The 21,199-nt window shown below is 29.4% G+C and overlaps 4 protein-coding genes across 10 annotated transcripts; 2 read left to right on the plus strand and 2 right to left on the minus strand.

The window, feature by feature from the left end:
* Positions 1-159: 159 nt before the first annotated feature.
* Positions 160-1,665, minus strand: LOC126847104 (60S ribosome subunit biogenesis protein NIP7 homolog). 2 transcript variants are annotated; one of them, XM_050587152.1, is made up of 5 exons: positions 1,431-1,665; positions 1,025-1,250; positions 816-956; positions 393-525; positions 160-342 (listed from the first exon to the last, which is right to left on the minus strand). In XM_050587152.1, exons 1-4 carry the CDS (start codon positions 1,484-1,486, stop codon positions 406-408), a joined length of 543 nt encoding a protein of 180 aa, XP_050443109.1. In that variant the 5' UTR covers positions 1,487-1,665; the 3' UTR covers positions 160-342; positions 393-405. The 2 variants fall into 2 exon arrangements, with proteins under 2 accessions (XP_050443109.1, XP_050443108.1); XM_050587151.1 differs by having other exon boundaries at positions 160-525.
* Positions 1,666-1,954: 289 nt separating this feature from the next.
* Positions 1,955-5,965, plus strand: LOC126847102 (arginyl-tRNA--protein transferase 1). Of its 3 annotated transcripts, none has more exons than XM_050587149.1 (11): positions 1,955-2,095; positions 2,174-2,284; positions 2,348-2,474; positions 3,263-3,411; positions 3,657-3,788; positions 3,926-4,012; positions 4,076-4,254; positions 4,616-4,765; positions 5,151-5,332; positions 5,409-5,652; positions 5,728-5,965. In XM_050587149.1, the coding sequence occupies exons 2-11, from the start codon at positions 2,182-2,184 to the stop codon at positions 5,872-5,874; spliced, it is 1,500 nt and encodes a 499-aa protein (XP_050443106.1). In that variant the 5' UTR covers positions 1,955-2,095; positions 2,174-2,181; the 3' UTR covers positions 5,875-5,965. The 3 variants fall into 3 exon arrangements, with proteins under 3 accessions (XP_050443106.1, XP_050443104.1, XP_050443105.1); XM_050587147.1 differs by lacking the exon at positions 4,616-4,765 and adding an exon at positions 4,813-4,968; XM_050587148.1 differs by lacking the exons at positions 1,955-2,095; positions 4,616-4,765 and adding an exon at positions 4,813-4,968 and having other exon boundaries at positions 2,102-2,284.
* LOC126847103 (NADH dehydrogenase [ubiquinone] 1 beta subcomplex subunit 5, mitochondrial) lies at positions 5,838-7,431 on the minus strand. Its single transcript, XM_050587150.1, has 4 exons — positions 7,193-7,431; positions 6,611-6,828; positions 6,435-6,541; positions 5,838-6,153 (listed from the first exon to the last, which is right to left on the minus strand). The coding sequence occupies exons 1-4, from the start codon at positions 7,275-7,277 to the stop codon at positions 6,009-6,011; spliced, it is 555 nt and encodes a 184-aa protein (XP_050443107.1). The 5' UTR covers positions 7,278-7,431; the 3' UTR covers positions 5,838-6,008.
* Positions 7,432-7,713: 282 nt separating this feature from the next.
* LOC126847100 (fizzy-related protein homolog) lies at positions 7,714-21,115 on the plus strand. 4 transcript variants are annotated; one of them, XM_050587143.1, is made up of 13 exons: positions 7,726-8,012; positions 15,821-15,982; positions 16,066-16,212; positions 16,528-16,649; positions 17,368-17,488; positions 17,778-18,122; positions 18,491-18,676; positions 18,767-18,895; positions 19,070-19,161; positions 19,245-19,416; positions 19,708-19,865; positions 19,950-20,108; positions 20,309-21,114. In XM_050587143.1, the coding sequence occupies exons 2-13, from the start codon at positions 15,827-15,829 to the stop codon at positions 20,397-20,399; spliced, it is 1,878 nt and encodes a 625-aa protein (XP_050443100.1). In that variant the 5' UTR covers positions 7,726-8,012; positions 15,821-15,826; the 3' UTR covers positions 20,400-21,114. The 4 variants fall into 4 exon arrangements, with proteins under 4 accessions (XP_050443103.1, XP_050443102.1, XP_050443100.1 ...); XM_050587144.1 differs by lacking the exon at positions 7,726-8,012 and adding an exon at positions 8,073-8,095 and having other exon boundaries at positions 20,309-21,115; XM_050587146.1 differs by lacking the exons at positions 15,821-15,982; positions 16,066-16,212; positions 16,528-16,649; ... (7 more) ...; positions 19,950-20,108; positions 20,309-21,114 and adding an exon at positions 11,110-13,367 and having other exon boundaries at positions 7,714-8,095.
* The last annotated feature ends 84 nt before the right edge of the window (positions 21,116-21,199 follow it).

Below are 21,199 nucleotides of genomic sequence, written 5' to 3' on the forward strand. Positions count from 1 at the left end.
CTCCGATAATTTCTACAGCACAACGTTTTCATAACAAATTAGAATCATTTGGGTCCCGTTCAGATTTTATACGGTGTCACACGTTTGAGCAAATGGTTGATAACCAACTTTGTTCCAACGTAGACATTGGCCATGATGATTTATATTAAAAACCAACCGTTTTAATATATCAACGTTGTTTATAGTTTATTACAGCTTAGAAATAAATGATTCGGAGTGTTACGCATTTAAGAATGAAATTACAAATAAATAGGTGTACCTCACGTGTATCACGCTCAATGACCAATTTGTTGAAAATTAAATCATACAAAAAATTAAAACAATGTTGTGTACAAAATATTCAGTTATAATAGTTCCTATTTTTCATTTCATTATTTTTTTTGTTTTTTACAAGTCAAGCAACTATTAAATTAAATCATCTTCACATCGAATGAATTCTCCAATATCAGCTTGATTAAAACACACTACAGATAATGGATCTGTGTGTTTACATTCGGTAGTGCTTTTGGCTGCAACACCGAAACCCTAAAACAAAGTTAAATTTAAACCATGGACGAAAGCTAAAAGGATTTCTATTTTTAGCTTAGATATCATAAAAGTTATAATTATTATTGTTTTTAAATAAGTAATGACCATTTTAAGATTAATCGTTTAACAAAAAAATTTAAAAATATTGTACTTGTACCACAACAAAACAAAACAAATATTTTAACAACTTGTTTTAAAGTTTTATAAAATAAACAGTTTTAGACGTGTTCCAAATGGTTCATTGTTAAAATTATTACATAAATATTCAGTTTTATCGTCAAACTTACTAAAGGAACGTCGCTCATTGAAAAAACAATAACTCCTTGATATTGAGTTGTACTTTCTGTTATTCGTCCCAAACCAGATTTCAACACGTTGTGACCATATAAAAACTGTTGTTCAGCTGCTGGTTTTATCCACATTTTATGCTAAAATAAAATAATAATTTATTTAACTATGTCTTATAGTATTTTTATAATGCTATCTATTTACATACTTGGGCATAGGGTGCTAGGTAATCTAAAGAAGTTATGTGTAGTCTGAATTTTCCAGACTTGGTAAATTTCCCAAAACAAGTTCCTATACTAATTATATTATCGGGATTCATCATAGATCCCATATTCAATACTTTTTCAGATACATAATAAACACGACTTTTCTTTTCGCGAAAACAATACTTCCCGTCTGAACGATCAATTAGCAGTTTTATATTTGAACCAATACTAAAGAACACAATAATAAAGTTTAAACATTAACTTCCTTTGCACATCAACTTTATTTGTACCATCATAAAGATTTGCACAGATTTTCATCATCATTCAATAAATTAGTAAAATTATTTAAATTAATAAACAAAAGATAAAAGATATTTAAAAATGTTACACATACAAATAATTACTTACTATTTGGATAACTTTTCAAAAAAAACCTTGGTCTGATCATCTGCTAACTGTTTCATTTTTATATATTTTGTTTAAAGGTACTACCTACAATTTTTAGGTATTTTGAATCACAATAAAATATAAAAAGAGTATACAAAATTCAAATAACAACTAGGTAGGTAATATCGTATACTAGTTGATGAATTATTCTAATTTCTAATGCACATGGTTGAAGAATGAGCAATACCGCAGGTGTAAACCTAACCCCACTTCTTGACCAATTATCAAATCTTATCACAAAATAAACTATAGAATAATACCACGACAAAACAAAATAGATATGTTAACAACTTGTTTTTAAATTTTCACAACATGGCTGCTGATATTGTACCACAAGAAATACACGGCCGCCCAAAAACGTCAGCAGCCATTTTGCGGTTATCACAAATTGCGGGCATACCAATTTTTTTTCTATTGTTACCATAGATGTAAAATGAGTCGCAATTTTATCGATATCAATTTTGTTTAGTGATAAGGACTTCTGATATTGAAACATATTTAGTACTTAGGTATTTTACTTACAAATTACAATTTGTAATATGTATTTATATTTTTACTTACGTTTTTTTTTCTATATAATGTTTACTTGACATTAGTTCCGTAAGACTAATTTTCATATACTAACTGTAAGACGTCATACAAATTATTAAAATAGCATTCATAGTATTAAATTACATTTGAGAGATATATTTTGTTTTGTTTAGAAATTAGTATGTCTTCAAGTAAAAGCAATAAAAGCATAATCTTTTATAATGGGTTCCGCGAGAAATCGTACTGTGGTTATTGCAAGAAGGACAAATCGAGTTATAGCCATGGTAATATAGTTATACTTATAAAAAAAAAAAAAAAAAAAACAATTTATGTATATTTTGTCCAAGGTATGTGGGCTTCAAGTCTTACTGTGCAAGCATACCAAGATTTGATCGATCGTGGATGGCGTCGAAGCGGCAAATATTGTTACAAACCCACGATGGATAAATCGTGCTGCCCATTATATACTATAAGGTACTAATTAGTTATTAGTACACTGTTAAACTTAATCTGTTGTTGGTATCGATATTAGCGTTTCGCTAAAATTAAACTTGTATAATAGGGACCACTTGTTCATAAAGTAATAGATTGTTTTGACACTAGATTATCAATATAAAATTATAGAAAAAAAAAAAAATGTTAATATCTATTTGTGGGTATGATGACCGGTCACACACGTAGCACCGCATTATGTTAGCGTCACGCTTGCACGAGACTAACCGTGTTATATATATATTTATATAAAACATAAATCATTTTTTTTCATACTTTTATAAAATTGACAAAAAACGCAAAAAAGTGTCATTTGTTTTTAAATATTAACTATATTTTAACAGTTATAAAAATAAATAATATAAGTCTATATAGAGTTGTTTAATTTATATAAAATAAAATTTTTTTTACTATCAAAAATTTATTTTAAATTGAAATTTTTAATGAAATATACTATAAGTAATCCAATTTTTGTAGGATATAAGTAGACAAACAGTATCTTTGTTTCACTACTCTATGTTCATGTAATAATCGACAGAAACAAAAAAACGATTATGTTAGCATAACGCTAACACGATACCAATCATGTTATAAAACATAACTATAACTATGACGGGTTAATATAGTTTCATATTTGTAGGTATGATTAAAATGTTAAACGAGTAAAACTGATGCAAATTCAAAGATTTTTTCCACCCATTAAAACTCAAAATATTTGCTAAAATACATGTAATGTTACATTTTATTATTGAATTATTACTTATTAATAGATGTGACGCATTAGACTTCCAACTGTCAAAGTCTCAAAAAAAAATCATTAAGAAAGTTTCCCGATTTTTAAAAAGTGGAAAACAGGAACAAAATATTTGGAATTCTGAAGAAGCGCAAAGAGAACCTCAAGAAAAATTTGATTCCTATGGTAATATTTCATACATAATAAGTAACTAATTTTTTTACAAAAAATTATATTTGTAAAACGAGTAATAACTTTCTATTTTAATGGTATGTTATTTTATGTTTGTATAATGAGTTTTCTTCAATTTTGCTACATTTATTTTGAAAATATGCTGTACTAAAATCTTGTTGATGTTGTGTGGATAATTATAACAATTAATTGTATAGGTAGATAATATATTACAACAAATTTAATATTTGCATTTACAGATATGCATGATATTGATAAAAAAATGGAAGTTGTGGATTCAAATAACAGTAGTATTGAAGAACTTAATACACCGAAAAAAGATTTACAAAATTGTGCTTCAACTACAAATTCTTGTGAAACAACAAATATAGGTATAATTAGTATTATATAGGTATAAGTATTTTGTATTGAACTTTTTTATAAAGTATGAAAACATTAAATTATTGATTGATAATTTATGTTGTTAATGACATAATTAAAATCGGACATTAACATTTACGTTTTATAGAGAAAAATGACGAGGTTTTAACCAAATCCCTAGATGATGTAAACCAGCAATCTAAAATGATAAAAGAAAAGAAAACAATTAAACCTGGTATAGAAGTATATTGAAAAAGGTAAATAGTTGAACGAAAAACTTATAAGACATATGTTTTAGGTAAAGGAGCAGATCCAAACTTACCTAAATGCAAAAAAAAAAAATTATTACGTATTGAAAAGAAACTTGCAAAAAACCCAAATGCAGTTATTACCACTTTGACACCTCAACAAAAGACTGTTGAAGATTTTATCGCTGAAAATGATACTGTATCCGAAGAGCAAGTTTATAATTTAAAAGTATGAATTATTTTTTAATTTATTAAATAGGTGAAATGGGACATAGGAAAAAATTGTACCGATTGCTGTATAACTTTAATGGGTATGAATAAATTTCACATTTTACTACTAAAAAGACAAGACACTTTTTTCCTATATTACATTTTATATCTTAAATGGGTCAGTATTTTTACACGCTAAAAAAAAAAAGTTAAAACAAATTCCTTTAATTAGAATTATTCTCTCCTGAACTTTTTTGAAACACATAATTTTTATTACTTATTACTAATTAGATATTAAACAATATATGTAATTAGGAAATAAGCATTTAGACAATATAAATATCACACAACTTTTTCCCAAAATAAAAAATGTATTTTAGATAAAATTACTACGGTTGACACCATCAGCTAGTTCATTTGAATCTGAATATGCTGTATATAAATTATATCAAACTTGTGTTCACGGCGATACTGATGATCAATGTACAAGGCAACAATTTATTCGATTTCTTGTCGATTCCCCTCTTAAAGTAAGTGTTTAATACGTTACTTATTGTATCTGTGTTTTGCATGTAAGGTGTCTCTGGTCAAGACCGGCACAATGGAGTTTGCTCAAACATTTTCAGCTGGGGCTTCTCTCTTTGCCAAATATCAAATGGCTGTGCACAATGACCAACCAAATGAATGTGATACGGCACAATACATAGAGTTTCTTGTCGATTCACCTTTACAGGTATTAATGGTCGTACACAGTGGTGTGTAGTCACACAAAGCGGCGCACTAATTGATTTTTTTTTAAATTTGTCGGTTCTGATCTCACCACCTTTTCATATAATTTCAACTTTAAAATTTAAATTTATTTAATAAATAGTCAATGTATAATTGAGCAGCTATTTTTTTCTATTTTATTATCAGTTCGAAAACACAGACGTCGCCGATCATCCTGGTTACGGTTCGTTTCATCAGCAGTATTGGCTCGGTAACAAATTAATTGCTGTAGGTGTTATCGACATCTTACCAAAGTGTGTATCGTCAGTTTATCTGTTCTACGACCCAGATTATTACCATTTAGTATTAGGAACCTATAGTTCATTGAGGTAAATTTATCAGTTAATAATATTATATACATCAATACCATTACAATATTGTGTGTACTTTTTTTTTTTTTTCTAGAGAGATATGTTTGGTAAGACAACTACATAAAATGTCACCAGATTTGAAATATTATTATATGGGCTTTTATATTAACTCCTGTCCAAAAATGCGTTACAAAGCTCATATTAAACCATCATACTTATTATGTCCTCTTCAATACACGTGGCATAATACAGAAATATGTATACCAAAATTGGATAAAGCAAAGTATGTAGTTTTTAATGATACTGATAAGGAAGAAGACGGATCTAGAGTCGAAGATGTAAGAAAATAAATTATAAATTTAATTATAATAAACTTTCACACAAACTAAACACATTAAATGAAATCGTTTTAGGTTCCTATGTTATATTGTGGAAAACTTATGACCCATTCAGTTTATAAGAGAATAACTAAAGTTGACATTCAAGATCAACTGTTGGAGTATATTAAATTAGTTGGACCAAATCTTGCAAAACTGTTGATTTATTGTGTCTTAGATTAGTTAACATATTTTGTACAGAAAACTAAGCGAAACTATAAACAGTATGGTTTATATTATGTTAGGATTTTACAATAAACAATTTATATACCTACATCATCAAATTACTATTAATAACTATAAATAATCACAATACACTAATCGAAACCAACACCTTCGCCAGCAGCACGACCCATACTTTCTTTACCAACTCTGTAATAATTGGCCGATATCGGTCTGTAATAGAAAGCTTTGTAGTCTGATCGTTCTTTCATCGCGTCTTCAATTTGTTTTGTTAACATTCTGAAAATGTTGATATGATAAAATAACATAAGGTAATATTTTTAGCCAAAATGATCATATATAAGGAGTTTTAAAAAAATATATACATAGTAAACCTGGAAAAAAATTAGTTTATAAAATATATTTTTTTCTAAAAAGTAACTTTTTCAAAGTTTTTAGAATGTAAATTGTATTTTTATTCTTAAATGTCTAATAATTGATTAATACAATTTATGTAAGTATTTTTATACTTAATGGTACGAACACATTTTTATTAATTTAAAAACAGTTATAATTGTTACCTAATTTTGAATTTTTCATCTTCTTCATAAAGCGTGTGCAGGTATTTTTCATATTGTTGTTGTGGATTGGGATAAATGTAACGTGCCATCCAACGTGTAATTGGATGCTGAAAAAAAAAAATGATTTTTTTAAAATATAATACAAATGTAAAATAACAAATTGATGGGCAATTTACTTTATGGTACTCCCAGTGCTTAGGTCTATAGCCTTCTGGTATTGGAGCTAATTTAGCTGGTCCGATAAAGATATTTGTGTAGGCAATTACAAGTGTTATGGGAATAACACCAACCAGAACGTAATAATGAAGTAAATCCTTAAATTTGGTCCATTGCCAACGTGTCTCCTTAATCAGCATCGTATGATGTCCACCCATGTTACGAACCGGTACTAAATCTAGCAAAATACACATATATATACTTTCCAAAAATACTTATTTAAGCCTAGTTGAGTCATTGCACAGATCATTTTATAATTAACGTGCAGATTGTTCAACTGTTAAAAATGACAACGGCACATATTATAAACATTTAAGAAATGCAGAAAAAGTTATTGTATAATATATCTATTTGCAACACTATAACATATCAGGATTTCATAGCGATAAAACTATTTAAATAAAAACCGGGGTTATATATTTAAACTATGCTGAAATACATTCGTACCGTCGTCCATTTTGACCGTCGTCACATTTTAACAATCAAATTTTAAGTTTGTAAAATATAAAATAAAAAGTATGAAAATATTATATAAATCTTACCACAGTTTTTTAATACGTGATTTTTATTTAAATTTAAACATTTTTTGAGAGGTGCGGCAAGCTTTAGTGAGCTCCAAATTGCCATTTTGATATTGCATATGCAATATTAAGGTTTAGTGTAGAATTTGAACAGTATAGAAACGAAACTAATAACTATGAAAGTAGTATTTACGAATCGAGCATTAAGAAATAAGAATTTTCGTGTGAAAAATAATATGATTCAGGGTTCTATTTCTTATCAAATCGGTAAGCCTAATTTTCTTATCGTAATGCCCTTGACAATTTACGTTTTCACATAATTTTTTTTTTTACTATTTAGTAAAAATTGTTTAAAAAAAACTGTAAAATTCGTGTTTAATATTACTTTCTTGAAAAAGAATTTCAAAACATAAAAATTAGCCATTATTTATAAAAGGAAATGTGAAATAATTTTTCAACGTATCACATGGGAATATTAATTTAACGGACATTTGGCTACACTGTTTAAAACGTCTGTTTGTCAAAATGCAACGTGTGAACAAAAAAATCGATAAACGCTATTTATTTTCATTTTTTTTTCCTTTTTCAGTTTTCTTACCGTGGTTATTTTAATTTGGTTTTATATATCCAAATGCGTATTTTTTAAGTACAAGAGTTTTGGTTGTAGAATGTCAATCCGTCTCTTTGTTTAATTTTTGTTCGCAGACTTCCAAGCACATCGCAAGTCGTCAATATGAAAAAAAATCAGTAATAATGGTGTTCGAATAAGGCCAAACCAACGCCTAACTCCGTAACGACTGCTGTAGAAGTCAAATCCAACTGTTATCGTAAAGAAACTACAGTGAGTTGCTATTATTACGTTTACCCAACATTTAATTTTTATTTCATTTAAACATTATTAATGTCCACGTAAGGTGCTCAACAGTAAGTTAGTTTTTTTTTTTAAATATTGTTTTGCCTAAAACAAAAATAATTGTCCTGTAGCCCTGGCGTCGTATATTATGATAATAATGATAATGACACTATATTGAAATTTAGGAAGAATTATGTTTTTTTATGTCTTAATACTACAATGGTAAAACAATTTTTAACATACTTTAATTTCATATTAATTTTTTTTTTACATTGTAAACCTCTATTTAAATATTTTTTAAATTATATTAGACGTTTTAGTGCCGGGCACAATTTTTTCTTGCCAGATTACTTTTTTTTTTTATACTAATTATAAAGTCTACAGACTCCTCTATTTCTAAAGCTATAGCTAGTTGAACTTTGGAAATTATTGTTGCACTAGTATACGAGTATGATATGCATTGGACGGCCGTGGCACCCCACTTCACCGCTAAAATAAATAATAATAGTACTCGATGATAATGTAAGTGAAATGGTATTATTGAAATGATACCTATGTAAAATTTGGGAGAAGGTTACAAATAAAAATAAAAACTACGAGAACCGAGTGAATGCTGTGACTGATGGATGATAATGTGGGGCGCCGCGCCCAAATTGTGCATGTTAAACATCGGTATCCGGGAATCCCTGATTTCAAATTTATAATCAGCGGGGTGGAATAAAATTCAAATTAATTAGCCAAAAAAGAGGAAATCTGGTAAAATAAATGTATACCCTTGATTAGTAAGTTTGTTAAATCTGTGTGATAAATTGGGATTTATGACACGAAAAAATCTTGACATTTAATGCTCGACTGTAAACTAAAAACATAGTCAAATGTCCTTGAAACTGCAAAGCGTAATGGGTAATATGGTTCCAGATGGTCGGTTATCAGTATCCGTTCTAAACTACCAGTAGGGTATTCTAATAACAAACCCCCTAGGTCTATATTATTAGCAATCCGGGGGGTCGATTCCACTAATGCGTGATCAAGACGATCTTATTGGTCGCAACTAGCAGAATTATTACTGTAGTAGATGTAAGAGTTTTTGCTATTTTACTATTGCGTGTCAAGCAGACTTGGCAGAATGGTTTTCTAGTAATTTCGCCGAAAACTTAAAAAATTCAGTCATTTTGAATGTGGTTCCTTTATCAGTTGATTTGTTATTTTTATCATTTGATACTGATTTTGCTGTTTTTTACTCTAAATAATTTATTTATAATAATAAATTATAATACAGTTAGTATTTGTTCATTGTTTAATCTCTTTGTGATTTAGTGATTTTATTATATATTTAAAATGAATAACCTTATTTTAAATGTTCGATTGTTACTGCACAAAGAAGTTTGAGAAATTTAATGCGATCAAGGGCAGCTAATATTGTGTGCTACTCTTAAGTTAGAAAGGCTTTCTAGTGGTAGCAGGAATATTTTTAATTTACCACACACTGCTTTTTAAATATCCGTATGTCAATTTAGCAAGGCTACATTAGAATGCTTTATTAAAGAACTAACTCCATTCTTAAAAATAAACCAGAAAAGTGATAGAATATCAGTAGAATCCAAAGTAATGTAAAATTATGCTACAGTCAAGGTAGATTGAACCACCTAGGGTACGGGTTTAGAGAACACGTTAAATGCGCTAAAAAACATAAAATCTTGTTATGACACCAACTATAAATAATGCGACAAACACGCATTAGTGGAATTAAATTTGTCTTCTAAGATTTATTATAACATTTTGAGAGCCACGGCAATGAATATACTTTTGCTAATCTTTGTCTTATGACCTCCCACTTTAAAAAAAACTTACTCTATTGATGGAATTTTAATTGCATAATATAAATTTTATAATACTAAGTGATGTACAGTTAAATGATAGCTAAAATCAGTGTTCTGCTGGTTTAAAAACGATAAGTAATTAGATACATTGTATAGGTTAGGTTAGGTGCATGTTCATTTTTTAGTCCTAAAACATACTCTTTTAATAATATTAATTAATATTTATTAGGGACACGTTAAAAATCAGTAATAATTTGAATGTCTCACCCCTTAATACTTTTTTAAGTGGTATAAAAATTTGGTACAAACTTGTGTTGTTTTTGAAAAGTTTTATAGGTCGCGCTGCTCATTTTTAGTAAAATTGAAAAAATTGTTTAGGATTTCTGTAGAAATAATTTGTTTGGTGTATTTTATGTGTCAAATATTGTATTTATGCTGTGGAGTTAGATTTTGTATAGTCAAATACTGTAATTGCGTACGTCGTACAATATTTTTCACGCTCCTGTCCCTACTTTCTTTGTTCCTCAATATGCAACGTCTTATGTCTGTAATTATCCTTTAAACAGAATTTAGAATAGAATTGGAGAATGCAATACCATTGTTAATTTTGATTTCTTTTGCCATAGCAATCCTACCAGTCCTAAAGAGGTCGATTTTATCATGAATAATTATTTTATCATTCTTTAGTGTATTAATTAGTGTTGTTTAAGGTTGAAATGTAAGTTTATAATTTTGCCATTATGTAGGTATAATTAATCATTATGCTGTACTTGAACCCTATTGTGTACGCAAATAAAAAAAATATTATCGTGTGAGACATTTTAATTTCAAAAATTATAATTTTTTGCACCACCCTAATGATCATATTAAAAACCATGTTCTTATGTTAGATATTAGGAAAACATTTTTTTAAATCAAAACGTTATATTTGTTTTGTTGATTAATGTAATTTGATTTAGTTTAGTTCTTATAAAGAGTGTCTCAAGTTATTTTAAGAATTTCACATATGCTTATTTGTTTATATTATGTAAAATTATCGAAACAACGTAAGACACCCTTTAAAGATATGAACAATTATACAATTGAACATAAAAATGTACAATTGTAAGTAAATAAATAAATACATGTATTTGTGTAGATTAGTTGATAAAACTATTTCAAAGTAAGCTTTCGTGTAAAATTGATATAATAAAAAAAAAATAAACTAGCTATTAATTAATAATAAATATCTAGGAATTAAAATGGTGTTGGAATTTATTTATTAGGCCTAAAAAAAGAAACAGAAATGGATGAAGGGATGGATCCGACGTTTGCAATGAGACTGAGGGCGCAGCTGTCAAGAAGTCCAGATTATGTGGTTTTAAAAAACCGCCAATTACAAGCTGCCATTGATATGAAAACTCAATCAGTTGAAAAAGAAAACACCTTAATGGGTTTTAAAAGACTTGAAGAAATGGAAGTCGATGATGATCCAGGCCATTCAAAATCTTTTAAGAAGTTTAAAACTGATCAAGCAAATACGTCTTTCCAATACGAACAAATGTCACTTAATAACTACAGAGCTGACCGATTTATACCATATCGAGAAGCACACAATCTCACAGCAAGATTTAACATCATATCAGATATAAGAAATGGTACCGATTATGGGAAAAAAGATTTTCAAAGTGAATCTACCAATAAAGATGGTGCATACAAAGCTATACTTCATAACGAATTGCTCGGATCTAGTGTTGGTGAAATTGGAATGCAAGATAAAAATCGTGATAGGTTAGCTACCAAACGAAATTTATTTCAATTTTATTCTTCGAACCATGAACAAGTTGATAATATACAATCTTGCTCTCCTTATTCACTATCACCACTTGGCGCCAAAAGCCAAGAAATCTTACGATCGCCGAGAAAGATACCTCGCAAGATATCGAGAGTACCTTACAAAGTTTTAGATGCACCTGAACTACAAGATGATTTTTATCTAAACTTAGTCGATTGGTCGTCGTCGAATTTACTTGCTGTCGGATTAGGTAGTTGTGTCTATCTATGGTCAGCGACTACGAGTAAAGTAACCAGAATTAGTGATTTGTCGTCAGATGGCAATGTAGTAACTTCAGTTGCCTGGAATGATAAAGGTAACTACTTAGCATTTGGTACTCAAGAAGGATCAGTAGAAGTTTGGGATATTGCTGCAGAGAAACAAGTCAACAGCTTAACAGGTCACGCAGGAAGAGTTGGTGCTATTGCGTGGAATGGTGATGTCGTTTCGTCAGGTAGTCGTGATCGTAATATATTTTTAAGAGATATGAGAGGTCCAAGTCTTTCAACGTGTCGAAGATATTCCGGCCATAGACAAGAGGTTTGTGGCTTAAAATGGTCTCCGGATAACCGTTACCTAGCATCTGGAGGAAATGATAATCGGCTATATGTATGGAACACACATGCATATAATCCGCAATTAACCTACAATCAACACACTGCAGCGGTTAAAGCAATTGCTTGGTCTCCACACCAGCGAGGTCTTCTGACTAGTGGTGGTGGTACGGCCGACAAATGTATTCGCTTTTGGAACACTCTCACTGGACAACCTATGCAATGTATTGACACTGGATCCCAAGTATGTAATCTTGCTTGGTCTAGGAATACGCAAGAGCTTGTGAGCACCCATGGATATTCACAGAATCAAATAGTTGTTTGGAAGTATCCGTCTATGAGCCAAATTGCCAAGCTCACGGGTCACACGTTCAGGGTATTATATTTGTCGATGTCACCAGACGGAGAGTCCATTGTAACCGGAGCCGGAGACGAGACATTAAGGTTTTGGAATATATTTTCAAAAGCGCGGTCGCAGAAAGAACCTAAATCTAAACTTAATCTTTTTACAAACATACGATAGGTGTTTTATTGTAATTGGGCATAAAAATTTAACTGTCTTGATCTCTCTTTCTTAGAAATTTTATATTTTGTTTGCCTCTAAGCCATTATTTTGTTTGTTGTCTATTGAACAAACTTAACGTATATTTTAATTTTTTTTTTTTTTTTGTAAACAATTTGCGCCATTTTATTCATTTTTTTAAAAACAATTGAGAACTACATTGAGAAACTATCATTTTTTTTTTTTTTTTTTAATCTGAAGTATTATTTTACTGCACAATAATTCATTTTTGGTGAGTAAAATTTGGTAATTAGTTTAAATATATATATTATTAAATGTATCCAATTTTGATAACACCCATAAACTCAATAATTAAATGGTAAATTAAACACTTTAAAATACTAACATTTTTTTTTAATGTTTTTTTATTTTTCGAGGAGTATTGATGTCTCACCATTTGAAAAATTTATCCATTCTTGATACCTATTTATGTTAGCTACCGCTCATCTGTTTTCCTGTTTTAAAAAAAAATATTGTTGAATTTTCTATAGTTTATATAATAACAATTTCCTAAATATGCCAAAATAGAAGTAGGTATTTAAGTAAAGTATCTCAACAAATGCCTAATTATTCGACCAATATATTAATTAACATGTGTACAATATTTTAGATTTGTTGTTTTTTTTTTTTTTTAATTGAAAAAAATAAAATAATAATTAAATTTGTATAAATTAAAATTGTAATCATAGTCATTGTTAACATTGGCAACAAATTATTATCTCATTTTTTTTTTTTTTTTTTTGTCAATATATTTTGTGATTTACATTAAAACGACATTGTATGATTTATGTATACATTAACACAAAGAATAAAATCTATTTTCATAATGTATGCTGAGTGTATATGATTATTTAAACTAGGTACCTATACTCTTGATTTTCTTCTCATTGTTTATAAAATACCAAACATATCTACTAGTATTTTAATTTTTCTTTTTTTTTCAATTATATTTTTATCTCGGTTAAATATCTATTTTATTGGCATTCAAATAATCACTTATGTTATAAAATGCCATTTTGATTGTTACTAAACTTTTAAGTCTGGATACTTAGTCAATCTAAACGTTTTAAATTAGGTAATAGGAAAATGTATACACTTACTAAATATTAATTATGAATTGTTATTATTATTATTATTATAACCCCATGTACAAAATCAAGGTCCACCAAAATACTCACTAGATTAGAAAACTACAGGCTTGTATAATTATGTTTTTTTTATTGTGCACAAATATTTTATAACTTATTTATTTGTAAAGGATTTACAATTATTAATTTTTGGGTGATTAAATGAAATTTTAAATAAATGTCTTTGTTTTATTGCATAACGTATTACTATTATTAATTATTATCCAATATAAACATTGTTGAGTTGATTTTATTTGATTTATATAGAAATTCGTATCGTTTCCAAAGTATATATACATGATTTTGTTCTATATCGGTGCTTAATGTAATAGAATGATTTATTACAAATTTCATCTATAATTTTGGAGAATTGTACAATTTTAATGCGTAAATATTATTGTAGAGTGTGTTAAGTTAAATTTTGAAAAATGCTTGTGCATTACATCGGGTCTACCGACACTGCGCCTTGTCTCTTCCGACTGTCGATCTATCCATTCTTTCATCTACAGATTTATAAAAAAAAAAAAAAACAGCGATAGTGTTCATCAATATTCAATTGTAAGCAATCAGGTAGTATTAAAGTATTTTTATTAAATTAAGACGTATTGAAATGACATACTGTAAAATTTTTAAATTAAAAAAGAAATATGTATGATTAGGGATGATTGACTGTGTACCGTTAGTACAAGTGGTATTGCAGTATAATGATATTAAAATTTTCTTGTAAAAGGTGTACTGTTCAATAACTTTTCAAACAGCATAAGTGTCTATTACCGGTAATGAAGGTATGTAGTATCGGTATACCGACATTTTATGGTAAATCTTTTACAGCCGGTATTTCGGTATACCTTTTGAAACCAATACCATCGCCCCTAAGTATGATTTTTGATCTAAGGTTGCCTTTATGATGATATGCAAGTCTTCAAAAAATATAATGTTTAATACTTAGTGAAAAGAGGTGTTCAGGTATATTAAAAGTATTTGAAACATTAGCTCACTTTATTTTGATTTGGAGCTGAAATAAGACCTAGTGCTAGTCTTGTGGTTGTGACACAATATGTTTGGCTTTACATTGATTCATGTTATGCACTAATACAGAGAAATTGTGACTAGTTGATGTATTAAAACTGTTAAATGTTTAAGAATTGGTAGTTTTCTCTGATTATCTTAAAAATATAGAAAAAAAATGTATCATGATAAAAATACATATTGATATGATATAAGGTTTGGTTTAAAACTGAGTCAATACTTCATCTAGTTTTACTATACTTAATTTAAAAAAAAAAATCATAAAATTAAGGATTAAGGTTATATTTAACCTGTTTACTGTTGCTAAAAATGTTGGATTCAGTTAAGGGCACAAATTTGTCCTAACACGTCTTAAGGTCTCAAATTATTTATAAAAAAAAACATCATGTCAACATAAGGAAAATGGATTTTTTAATTTTATTTGGACAATACACATAGTACATTGAGCATCGATCGTTAGGTACTGTTTTACTTACAGAAAAAAAAGGAAAGCTATATATTATGTTGTTAACGGTTTCAAGTTGATAATGTAATTTATATGGGCTGAAAGGACGTTTTCAAAAATTACATTTATTCTGCGAATCGACTTTTTTTTTTTTTTGGAAAAGAAAATCATATCAAGCACTAAAAGTAAGGCAAGGGTTACGTTTACCAATTTATTACTGTAAAATTAAAATTTGTGTTGTTAAAAAAAAAAAAAATGAATAATAAAACCACATGTTTAAAGCAATACGAAGAATACGGAGTTAGAATTTATATATGTTATAGAATTACTAAAACAGTGGTTTGAATTTCGATTAAGTAAGTTGCTGGTACATTACAATGTGTATTTTAGTCACTTATGCTACAGTCGTTAAATACAGATTTCAACAGGTCATGTTTTTATTTCAGTACAAAATGTCTATGAGAGATTTAGTAGAAGGAGAATGCGGAGGGTCCAACTCTTTGGTCCAACTATCAACGCATTTTGTTCAAGATCACGCATTAAGAGACCAGGACCTCAAGCAAGACGGTCATCCTGATCAAAGTTTTTTGGAAGCAAACACTGGAGAAGTAAATATAAAAATACATATTAATCGACCGGGAGGCCCATATAATATGACGGTTGTACTTATTCATTTTCCCTAATTTTTTAGCTGGCAGATCAGTATTTTAGTACTGCAGAACCAGACACATTTAAAATGGACAATCTTTTAGAGGAAATGAGAAGTACCGAAGAAACAAATGTCAGCAATCAACAAGAAGCAGCAGCGTGGCCGACAGAGTATGAAGTCCAAAAAGATGTGAGTATCTGGTCTTGGATATAAATTAACAAATTAAGTTATTATGGCGGTGTACAAGTAGATCGAGCCAATTAATGTGATCTAATAGATAGAAATCGTACTAGAAAAAATGTTTAAGTTAAAAAAAAAAAATTGTATTTTATTAGTTTTTCTATTATAGTGATTTTACTTTGAAAGTTTTATTATACATTTAAAATTGATTTAAAAAGATTACTTACTAAAATTAGAACCTCCTTCTAAAACAGTGGAAGTATCTCCCATTTTCTTGGAACATGGTTTTATTTTATTTTAAAGTTTTATGAATTTTCATTCAAGGAAGGTGAATACGATCCAAACATTTGGAGTACGACCGACAACAAAATGTTGGTAAAAGACGAAATCTATGATTTTGGTTACGGCCCTGATTGGGTGAAAAAATTGGAGTCTTCTAATAATAAGTAAGTATATATACTTACCAAGGAGGAGGAGTGGCCGAGTGGGTAAGGCGGCAGTGTGTTAGCGCTCACTGTCGCCGGTTCGACTCTCGGTCACAGGCGCTCCGTTTGCTGGGCGAGCAATCGTCCGGTAAAAAGGAACCGCCATCCCCCTCTCCGGCGACGGATTGACGACCCGTCCCGGAAGCGAATTCGTCAAGAAACCATCTCATGATGGCAGCGTTGGGCCTTCATGGCCCGTTAAGCTACATGATGATGATGATATACTTACCAATAAATATTACTCCTGTTCATAAGCGCCATGAGAACAAATAACAAATATATTATCAATAGTTAAATTTTATCGGTATACAATTATCAATGTAGAAGTTGCATAAAAAAAAAAGGAATATTTGAGGGAATTCGCAAATTCTTAAATAACAAAAAAATGTACCCAATTTGTTTAATTATGATAAAAAAAAATTCAAAGCTGAGTTTTCTGCTATTTAATTTATTACAATTGCTGTACAAAGACGCCCGAACTTATGTAGCTGAATAAAAAATAGTGGCAACACAATCTTTTCAAACAAATAATGAATTAAAATCTTAGCCAAAAATTAATATTTTGGAACGACGAAGTAGGTGTAAAAAGTATTTTAAATTAATGTTTAGGTAAAAAATAAAAATATATATTACATTGTATGTATCTCTATTGTGTTAATATTTTTGTATGTCATTTCAGAGAAGATGCCGTTAAATCTCGATTCAATTTTGAAAAACCCAAAGAAAATGAAACAATACTTGATGGTACAGTGGCTAGTCCTACAATTGTTGATTCTGTGTTGCAGGAACAAACTAATTTGGTAATTACAACTAAATAATAATATATGAATCCAAAATAAAAACTTGTCAACTATTTAAACAAAAAGATGCTGACACAACTTAATGTTTCTATATTACACATACGTGTAAACATAGGAGATTTTATTTTGCTTCTTGTCTTTGTGGTGAACGTTTCATATGACTGTCAATGTAAATATTCACATAACAAGCACTTATACTCAAATGCACAAATAATAAATATAAATAATTAATTGCTTAATAACATAAAATATAAACTAAATAACATAGTAAAACAAATGTTATCAATAGGACCCATTTTTAACTATGATGATGGAGAACATAGCGAACAAATCCAGTTTCAACGTGGGATCTTATGGAAACTTGTTGTTTGATTTTCAAAATTTACCGCAAAATGCAGATTTCAATCGTAAATGGGAATTAGAAGATGCTGCATCCGATCATATTTTACCAAGTTCGTCGAATGCTGATGCACCAATTTCAGCTATAGGAGAGCCAATATCGTCTACTGATCAAGAACAGGCGGCAGAGACTATTAACAACGATAAAAATATTTCATTTATGAGTAATATAATGAATAATCTTCGGCTATGGGAATCTGAGTTTCGAGATATGCGTACTGTCACAGAAATACCAGTTAGTGATATAATATATATTACATTGAAAAATATTTCTTAGGGTATTTAAAAGTGTAGCGGTTACTTTCGACCACCCATTACCACAAGCCCTAAATATGCTTACTGAGCACTTGTCAATAAGGCAACAGGAAGGGCAGACAGTGGACACACACGACAATGCCCCAACATGCCGATGCATCTAATTAGTTGAGACCTTACCATCACCTACTAAATACAATAATATAATTGTACTCTATTGCCTTTCATATTTTATCATGTGTGTTCGCTCAACGCAATCCGTTCATTTAATCCTATCGACGACCGCTCTGTCTAGTCTAGCCAGCTAGCCAAGTAGGCTTGTTACAAAAGTATTTATTTAATTTTTAGGAGTATTTGTTTAATCAGCAAAATGAGATGGAATCGATAGAAAATCCATTAGCCGAAGGAAAGCGTCGTTTAGAAGCTGGTGAATTATCTACAGCTGTTCTGTGTTTTGAAGCGGCTGTCAAACAAGATGCGTCTAATGCTGAAGCATGGCAACTATTAGGCACAACACAAGCTGAAAACGAACAGGTATTAATGCTTTAAATTGAGTTAAAAGAAACGTGAATATTAAACTCGCTCTTTTTGTACTTTGGATTTTCAATATTCGCTTTTGTTTAGGATCAATTGGGTATAAGCGCGTTACACAAATGTTTAGAACTTCAACCAGACAACTTGACAGCTGTACTTTGCTTGGCGGCTTGTTACACGAATGAAAGCTGTAACGCACAAGCTTGTCGAATGCTCATGGTAAATAGTATAGTATATTTATATACTATATGGCAATGAAAAAGTGTCATTTTTATTTTTCAAATAATTTATTTTAAATGTATTGATATAATAACGATATGGAATTTGAAAAAATTCAACCAGATTTGTTGGTATTCGATTTTTTCAATTTAATAGTTATTTTATTGCATTCAGGAATGGTTAAACCAAAATCCAAAATACAAAGATATCGTAAAGTCCAAACAGATTCCGGACGAGCCAAAAAAGGTGGATTACTTATTTACTTCGTAAGTGTTATTTACTTAATATACTTTGTTGAATACTTGAAATACTTATTTATAAGCAATTTTACAATATGATTATTTTTTAGGAAACTATATGATTCCGTCAAAGATATGTATATAGAAGCTGCCCAGCGAAGTGCTGAGATGGGATTCATTGACGCAGACGTTCAAAATGGTTTAGGAGTTTTACTCAACCTTAACAATGAAAACGATAAAGCCGTCGACTGTTTCAAAGCTGCACTTCAAGTCAAACCAGATGTAAATATTATAATACCTCTTTGATTCATAAAGTGGACGCTACGCTATATATATTTGCTTAGGAGAACTTGGAGATGAGCAAAATATTTCATTTTTAGTATTTTTGAACTCTGTAATACAAAATACTTAGTTTGTAAACTAAATAATCGTATTATATATATTTTGTTGTTTACAAATCAATAATAATTAAAAGTTTTTGGTTTTTTTTTTTTGTTTCGTTATTCAGAACCGATAATTGGGACATTCTCTAAGTATACAAAATATTCAATATCTTATTTAACCTGTTTTCAGGATGCTCGTTTGTGGAACCGTTTGGGTGCAACATTAGCAAATGGCGGAAAGTCTGAAGAAGCGATAGAATCGTATCGCAACGCTTTGCAGTTATGTCCTGGATTCACAAGAGCTCGTTATAACCTGGGGATCACGTGTATTCACCTAGAAACGTACAGGTATTTAAAAACAATAGTATTTATTTTTAACTCGCTAATTACTACACACAAATAGTAATACAAGACAAATGATTAATTTTATAGGGAAGCCATCGAGCATTTACTAGAAGCTTTAAACCAACAAGCTTCAGCTGTGAGCTCTAATGCCGGGACCCCCGCTTTGTCGGACACCATTTGGAGTACACTGCGTCTAGCAATATCCTTGTCCGACCGTATTGACCTTTTTAGAGCAGTAAATGATAGGTAAGCCGATATTCATTTTTTCAATACTGTTATTTCTAATATTATAATATAGTTTTAAAATAATAATATTAAGTGTAACTTCTTATAGCGCACTGGGCTTAAGTGTCACGCACGCCATAGACAATAACTAATCTGATTTGATTCAGAGTGTGCATTCTTATTTATTTGACTTGATTAAGTATTGAATTTTTATTTTGCAGGAATTTAGATTTGTTGAACGCAGAATTTAATATCAAAGAAACAAAAGAAAATAGTACAACCGATGATAATCAACAGTTAAATCGGGATTAGGTTAGGTATTTTTTTTATTTTAAATTGAATTTGTTTTATAGTTTTTCAATTGTAAAATAAATATTATATTTTATTGTTGGGAAAAAAATTGTAGCGGAACAATTTTACATCCGCTTATTCACATATTATCTTGTATAATATTATATTTCTTTTCGTATGAATGATTGAAAAATGTATGTATATTATATTATTGACACCAATAACTAAGCTGGTAGAACTTAGGGTGTGATTTTTGTATTGTTATAGTGTGTTCAGACTGTAGCCAATATTCATGCAAATAACGTAGTAACTTCCTCAAAATATTATCGATAAATATCAAAAATATTTTCTGTTTGTCAAACATGTCTAGTGTAAGTCATTTTTACTTGCTTGCTATAATTCTAATTCTATTATATTGAAATCAATTGATATCCTTTATGTTTACAAACATATTATTGTTTAATTATACATTTTTATAACAACTAATGGTTAGTTGCCGAGTTCTCAACAAAAAAAATTATGTAATGGTCGGGTTTTAGAAAAATATCACGGATCCTCAATGTTGTTAGATTTTAATAATAATTTTTTGTGTAAATAAAAATCATTAAAATCTAGTGCACGCATCGAAATCAACCAGTGATAATACTTAGGTAGTGTGGTTTTTTTTATTTTTAAAAAATGTTTTAAAATGTACGTGTATGTGTGATATAGATTTATAATAAAATGGTTTGTGCCAAAGCAGAATATATATATATATGTATTTTTTTTTTAACTATAATTTTTCCCAGGAAGATGTGGAAGGTGTGAATTACACAGGCTTG

Source organism: Adelges cooleyi, unplaced genomic scaffold (assembly GCF_023614345.1).
Source record: "Adelges cooleyi isolate 19-005CV unplaced genomic scaffold, UGA_ACOO_1.1 ACOO_flye_CR_arks_rails_tigmint_CR_PRNA_9, whole genome shotgun sequence".
Lineage (NCBI taxonomy): Eukaryota > Metazoa > Arthropoda > Insecta > Hemiptera > Adelgidae > Adelges > Adelges cooleyi.

What these genes read in the sequence shown, in the direction of transcription:
- LOC126847103 (XM_050587150.1), bottom strand. Translation starts at nt 7,277, where the DNA reads ATGGCAATTTGGAGCTCACTAAAGCTTGCCGCACCTCTCAAAAAATGT. An exon ending in AGCACTGGGAGTACCATAAA is followed by an intron (nt 6,542 to 6,610) that starts GTAAATTGCCCA and finishes TTTTTTTTTCAG; the next exon opens with CATCCAATTACACGTTGGAT. An exon ending in GATGAAAAATTCAAAATTAG is followed by an intron (nt 6,154 to 6,434) that starts GTAACAATTATA and finishes CAACATTTTCAG; the next exon opens with AATGTTAACAAAACAAATTG.
- LOC126847102 (XM_050587147.1), top strand. Translation starts at nt 2,182, where the DNA reads ATGTCTTCAAGTAAAAGCAATAAAAGCATAATCTTTTATAATGGGTTC. An exon ending in CAAATCGAGTTATAGCCATG is followed by an intron (nt 2,285 to 2,347) that starts GTAATATAGTTA and finishes ATTTTGTCCAAG; the next exon opens with GTATGTGGGCTTCAAGTCTT. An exon ending in TGCCCATTATATACTATAAG is followed by an intron (nt 2,475 to 3,262) that starts GTACTAATTAGT and finishes ACTTATTAATAG; the next exon opens with ATGTGACGCATTAGACTTCC.
- LOC126847104 (XM_050587152.1), bottom strand. Translation starts at nt 1,486, where the DNA reads ATGAAACAGTTAGCAGATGATCAGACCAAGGTTTTTTTTGAAAAGTTA. An exon ending in ACCTAGCACCCTATGCCCAA is followed by an intron (nt 957 to 1,024) that starts GTATGTAAATAG and finishes ATTTTATTTTAG; the next exon opens with CATAAAATGTGGATAAAACC. An exon ending in CAATGAGCGACGTTCCTTTA is followed by an intron (nt 526 to 815) that starts GTAAGTTTGACG and finishes ACTTTGTTTTAG; the next exon opens with GGTTTCGGTGTTGCAGCCAA.
- LOC126847100 (XM_050587143.1), top strand. Translation starts at nt 15,827, where the DNA reads ATGTCTATGAGAGATTTAGTAGAAGGAGAATGCGGAGGGTCCAACTCT. An exon ending in TTGGAGTCTTCTAATAATAA is followed by an intron (nt 16,650 to 17,367) that starts GTAAGTATATAT and finishes ATGTCATTTCAG; the next exon opens with AGAAGATGCCGTTAAATCTC. An exon ending in ATTCACCTAGAAACGTACAG is followed by an intron (nt 19,866 to 19,949) that starts GTATTTAAAAAC and finishes TTAATTTTATAG; the next exon opens with GGAAGCCATCGAGCATTTAC.